Consider the following 6,427-nt stretch of genomic DNA (forward strand, 5'->3'; position numbering starts at 1 on the left):
GCTTGTGTTCCGCCCCTAAACATCATATATCTATAGAAAAAAATATAGGCAATTAATTAAGTATTCTTGACCTAAAATTGGATCAAAGGACAATATAATCGGTTAACATTATTTTTAACAATTTTTTTAATAGAATTGAAATATTATTTTGATAAATATAAATTTCAATAGAAAAACTAAACTTAAAATAAAGTTGATTTGGGAAAGAACTGAAAAATTGGATAAAAAACGTTGCACTCATTACTGAGTTTGAACACAGCGAGAATGATGTTTTCGTTTTTAACGTTTTCTGGCCCTCCTTCACTGCAAATCTGGAACCCACTTCGCACTTGGCCATATACTAATTCATGGAAGTTGGAACCACCTACCGCTTCTTTCAGTCAACAAAAGCGTATGTATTTCGTCTATCTGTTTTGTAGTTTTTTGTGGATTTCCACCGGCGTTCTTTATCTCAACTTTGTAGATTAACTTCTTGATTGAAACTATGGATCGTAGTTTCTCCAGCAGTGTTAGATCTATTCCACCGTACGCCCAACTTGCTTACTGTTGCAGAACTTCGTTCAAAGCTTTATGTTAATTTGCTGGATGAATTGGAATCTGTTACTCGTTTAGTCAATTTTGTGTGAATATACACGGATGATGATGTCAGGTACTGTTCTGTTTTTTTTTTTTTGACCTTTTAGGTTTAATTGATTTTTTTTTCCATTTGTGGAATATTTCTTATATCCCTATGCTTCGTTTGAGTTTTATGACTTTATCCTGGCGATTTTTATGCGGAGGGAAATTGTGTGTATTACGTGAATTCGTACTCGTATTTTAGTTCATGGATGACTTAATTTTACTCGCATTGTTAATCTCATACAATTCGAAAAATTAAGCTGTTACTTTGATGTTATGTGAATGAACCAACAATCTGCAAAAATTCTGGAGAATTTAACATTATCTCCTGCAACTAGCATCACCATCGGCTTGGGCTTAATTATTTTTTATTCATATTTGAGGCAGTAAGTTGTTCATAACAACTAAACAACTTCTAACAATCATGTTTTTGCATTTTGAAAAATAAGCATTTGTGGTGTTGGTTTAGAACCACAATAGCTATGTTTGTGATATTTAATTAGGAACCAAAAAGATTGGATAAATACATTATTACACGATATAAAGAAGGATTTAAAGATGAGACATAGGTCCTTTTGTTAGACTTGTCGTTCTAAATAATTATTATTTTTTATTACATGAGGAAATAGGGGACAGAATCTGAAAGGGAGAGACAAATAGGTAGTCTATGGTTGTTATCATGTGAGATGTTTGTCCTTATAAGACTTTAAGTTATAAATTACTGTTATAAGGAAGTTGACCCTGTGCATGATTTCAGGTGTCTATGGTACTTTGTCACATGAGTAGTATTAATATGACCTTCATATTGCTATCATTCATTGTTACTTATTTCTTCTATCCATAATTTATGGGAACCATTAGGGACTATACAAATGGACACCAAGCTTAAAGCTTCCTTCTTTTTTTTGCTTTTTTTATTTCATGAATTCTCAGGGTATAACCTCCAGGATCTAATTCAAGAAGCACAATACCGTTGGCTAAGGCCAGGAGAGGTGTTTTTTATACTGCAAAATTATGAGGAAAAGCAGCTTAACCATGCGCCCCCTCAAAAGCCTCCCAGTAATTTTCTGCCTTTGTTTATATATTGTTTCCTGATATTCCATTGATCTTGTTGATTTAAATCTGTGACAGGTGGCTCTGTGTTTCTTTTTAACAAGAGGGTCCTTCGATTTTTCCGTAAAGATGGTCATAGTTGGCGAAGAAAAAAGGATGGAAAAAATGTAGGGGAAGCGCATGAACGTCTAAAGGTTTTTTTTTTTTTTTTTTTTTTTCTTTTGCTCTTTTGATTGTAAATTGTAATCTTTTTGTGTTGTTCTTTAACTGCAAATAGAGGCTTCCATCTTTTACCAATGATTCAACCTTTTTTTTGTGTATAGGTTGGAAATGTTGAAGCTTTAAGCTGTTACTATGCACATGGCGAACAGAACCCAAATTTCCAGAGGCGATCTTATTGGATGTTGGATCCGTAAGTATACTCCACTCCACCACCTCAATGTTCTATGGTAGTAACTGTCAAACATAGATACATTTATGCATCACTTCTGTAGATATGGGGGTTGTTTCTTTTGACTTAGAGCTTAATGGGTTAAGCACTTAATCTGGACAGCTGTACATGACTATTTCTTTTTGACTTAGTCTTAATGGGTTAAGCCAAAAAAAAACCTTCTTTTTTCCTCCCAACACTTGTCACTTTAAAATTGATGATATTGCTGTGCATTGCAAAAATTGTGTGTTAGAATATAAAGGTAAATCGGTCATTTACCTTCATTCAAACATACATCATTACACATACAAGACTTTATAGGGGAAAGAAAAAGAAACAACCCCTTACTCTTGTTGATTTTCTGGTGGCAGGGGTATGGAGCATATTGTACTTGTTCATTACAGGGATATAACCATAGTAAGTCTGTTGAGCTTTTTTTTATTTTTTTTGAGCTTCTATAAAAAGATGCATTCATAATTTTGCAGGGTAAGCATAGTGCGGGGCCCATTTCGACCTTGATGTTGGGATCTTCTAACATCGTTCAGGGTTCCAACTCCTACACAACATCTGCTTCTGAATATTATGAACATTACAACAGCACATCTGGTCCCAGTTCTGTGGAAGTTAGTCCAGATGTTGTTATCACATCCAATGGGGCAACTCACTTCAATCAAACAGAAAGTATTGATGGTTCACCCGATTTTGAAATTAATCAAGCATTAAGAAAGCTTGAAGAGCAGTTGAGTTTGGACCACATGAAAGATATTGGCACATTTTATAGCGAGAATGAGAATGAGTATGCAAATGAATTAGGATTCACAATTAGTGAGCAAGATCTTGGTGGATCTGAAAGGTTGCAATATGGTTCAGATAATTATGTGTCTCTACCCAAGGATGAATTTGCTATTCCAAGTCAACAAACTTTATTTTGGAAAGACATGCAAAAATCCAATGAGAGTACAACATATGATGGTTCACTGGAGTCTTACGGATACCCATTAGATGAAAATGTAAGCTTATTTTCATTGTCTACTTTGATAACTACTCCCTGTTGTTAATTGTTATTGTTTACTTTTTTTTTTTGTGCAAAAGGATTGCACCTACACGTTAAACATGTTCACACACCTCTCTCTCTCTCTCTCTCTCTCTCTCTCTCTCTCTATTATCCTTTTAATATCCTCACTTGTTAATTAATTTACACAGTTGTTTGCAATTCACACCTTATTTGAGTATGTTCACTGTTATGTTGTTCTTGAAACAGGAAGTGCTTTTGCCTCGACCAAGGACAGATACTGGTGCAAGTAATGACTGTAAGTCTAGCGTGCAATTTTTTGCAACAAAAATGGATTCTAAAATAGTAAACCAACTGAAACAATGAATCTCTGACAAGACAACTATATTGTGTTTCCAGCATCCATATTGGCATCTCAAGAACTTGATATTTCAACATTTCCCAAATATGTCCCTGCAAACAACATGTACCAAAGTGATGCAGACATATACTCAACATTGTTTGACCTAGGTCAAATTGAAACGCCACTTGCATCAGATTCAAGTCTAACCATTGCACAAGAGCAGAAATTTACAATTCGTGAAATATCCCCAGACTGGGGTTATGCAACTGAGCCAACAAAGGTAATGTTTTATTAGAAACTTTTCCAGGGTTGTGTTGAATGTTGATACACAAACCCTAGAATAGTAATGCAGTGGATTAAAGTTTGTTGAGGAATAATTTTTCCTTGGACCCTGTGCAGGTACTGATAGTCGGGAGTTTTACATGTGATCCATCAGTAGCAGATTCTGAATGGATTTGTTGTATGTTTGGTGACACTGAAGTTCCTGTTGAGATCATTCAGGAAGGAGTCATCTGTTGCCGGGCCCCACCTCATTTACCTGGAAAAGTTACCATCTGTATCACTTCTGGCAACCGGGAAGCTTGTAGCGAGGTCAGGGAGTTTGAGTATCGTCCTAAAGATACAGATAAAGATAAAGATAAACCAACCAACTTAACAGAGAATGAATCAACTAGGACCCACCAGGAACTCTCATTACTTGTCAGATTTGTGCACTTGTTACTGCTATCTGATACTAAAAACACCACAACTGACCTTCCGGAAGGTTCAATAGCTGCTGACTCATGGGCTCAAGTCATTGAAGCTCTTTCAGACGGAAGTCTAGCATCTTCTAAAGCAACAGATTGGCTTCTTGAACAACTTCTAAAGGACAAGTTCCAAAGGTGGATTTCCAATAAATCTATGGACGAAAATGCCCTTCCCACCTTGTCAAAAAAAGAACAAGAGATAATACACATGGTTTCTGGATTGGGCTTTGTCTGGGCCTTGACACCTATACTTAAAGCTGGTGTTGGGATCAATTTCCGCGACAGCAATGGCTGGACTGCCCTTCATTGGGCTGCTCGTTTTGGAAGGTAATTTTATTTTTTTATTTAAGTTTCTAATTATACAAAACAAAAAAAAACATATGTTTAAATGTGTATTTCATCCCTTCAATTGTCTGTAATGTAAACTGTAACAGGGAAAAGATGGTAGCCGAGGTTTTAGCCTGTGGTGCGAATGCTGGAGCAGTAACAGATCCATGTCAGCAGGATCCAAACGGACAAACCCCTGCATCCATCGCAGCCCAATATGGGCACCAAGGGCTTGCAGGTTATCTCTCAGAGATGGCACTCACTGCCCATCTTTCATCCCTCACCCTCCAAGAAAGCCAACTCTCTAAAGGCTCTGCTGACGTGGAAGCCGAAAGAACAGTAAATAGCATCTCAGACTCATACCTGGATAGCACCAAGGATCAGGTGTCCCTCAAGTCCACGTTAGCTGCTGTGAGGAACGCGGCTCAAGCTGCTGCACGTATACAGGCGGCTTTCAGGGCACATTCTTTTAAGAAAAGGAAACAGAAGGAAGCTGCTGCTGAAGCAGCATCAGCTGTTGGTGAAGTAGAGGATGAATATGGCATTCTTCCAAGTGAGATTCAGGGACTTTCAACAGCTTCAAAGGCGGTGTTTGCAAATTCACGTGATCGTGATCTTCATCATGCAGCAGCTTTATCTATTCAGAAGAAATATCGTGGTTGGAAAGGTCGTAAGGATTTCCTTGCACTTCGACAGAAAGTTGTTAAGATACAGGTCCTCTCTCTCTCTCTCTCTCTCTAACCAACTAAACTAACTAACTAACTAACCAACTAACCAATCAACCAACCAACTAATTATATGAAATTTTTTTAAATGGTTGGCAGGCTCATGTGAGAGGCTATCAGGCAAGGAAGAATTACGAAACAATCTGTTGGGCAGTTGGGATAGTGGAGAAGATTGTGTTGAGGTGGTACAGGAAAGGAGTGGGTTTAAGGGGATTTCATGTGGATTCGATTATTGGTGAAGATGAAGAAGAAGAAGACTTTGTGAAGGCACTTAGGAAGCAGAAAGTGGATGCGGCTCTAACCGAAGCTGTCTCCAGGGTGCTTTCTATGGTCCAATCTCAACCAGCAAGGCAGCAATACCAACGGATGCTTCACAAATATCGCCTCGCCAAGGTCTCACCAACATAACATAACAATCTGTCATTTTTTCTTTTTTGTATTTATAAATAAATATATTTACTCTTATATTATAACAATAACAATATAATTTATTTTTTTAATATTTGAGCAACTTTTGCAGGAGCAACGAGGAGATTTGCAAAGTGAAGGAGCCTCAACGTCTGAAGGTGGTATGAATGAATTTATGTAAAGGGAATTACAATGGTTAATTAGTTGATAGTATACGTTGGGTGTTTATAAATTGTAAGGTGGTTGGGTTGAGTTGGTATATAATTATATACTGTAGTTAGTTAAACATGTGGCATAATGTATTATGTATGTGGATGTCAGATTTGGTTCGGTTGTAAATCCGCGGTATACTACTATTCTTCTAAGAGATTTTAGTAACTTTACAAGTTTTTTTGGGATGTATCAAAGTTTTTGATGCTCTATTTTTTTTTTTGCCTTGGACAAATCAGAAGCTATTGATACCAACTGTTTTTTTATTCACAACTTTGTTGTGTTTGTCAAAAAAATTATATATATATATATATATATATATATATATATATATATATATATATATATATATATATATATATATATATATATATATATATATATATATACTAGTTGTGAGACCCGTATAATATACGGGTTGATTAAAACAAAATGTTAAATACGAACGATTAAATAGAAATTTTATTTGAATTTGAAATTGAAATAAGTGAAAATTATGAGAAAAAAATATGCAAAGAATAAATTAATTAAAATTATGAGTTTAGTGTGTACTAA

At 35.9% G+C, this 6,427-nt stretch overlaps 1 protein-coding gene across 2 annotated transcripts; it reads left to right on the plus strand.

The window, feature by feature from the left end:
* The first annotated feature begins 237 nt into the window (after positions 1-237).
* On the plus strand, positions 238-6,048 carry LOC145100896 (calmodulin-binding transcription activator 4-like). Of its 2 annotated transcripts, XM_079038031.1 has the most exons (13): positions 238-391; positions 496-649; positions 1,552-1,677; positions 1,750-1,865; positions 1,995-2,083; positions 2,473-2,518; positions 2,587-3,111; positions 3,363-3,411; positions 3,513-3,736; positions 3,856-4,529; positions 4,637-5,243; positions 5,354-5,647; positions 5,775-6,048. In XM_079038031.1, exons 2-13 carry the CDS (start codon positions 637-639, stop codon positions 5,841-5,843), a joined length of 2,832 nt encoding a protein of 943 aa, XP_078894157.1. In that variant the 5' UTR covers positions 238-391; positions 496-636; the 3' UTR covers positions 5,844-6,048. The 2 variants fall into 2 exon arrangements, with proteins under 2 accessions (XP_078894157.1, XP_078894158.1); XM_079038032.1 differs by lacking the exon at positions 238-391 and having other exon boundaries at positions 398-649.
* The last annotated feature ends 379 nt before the right edge of the window (positions 6,049-6,427 follow it).

The sequence above is a fragment of the Lactuca serriola genome, chromosome 4 (assembly GCF_051521515.1).
Source record: "Lactuca serriola cultivar US96UC23 chromosome 4, Lser_US96UC23_V15, whole genome shotgun sequence".
NCBI classification, from domain to species: Eukaryota; Viridiplantae; Streptophyta; class Magnoliopsida; order Asterales; family Asteraceae; genus Lactuca; species Lactuca serriola.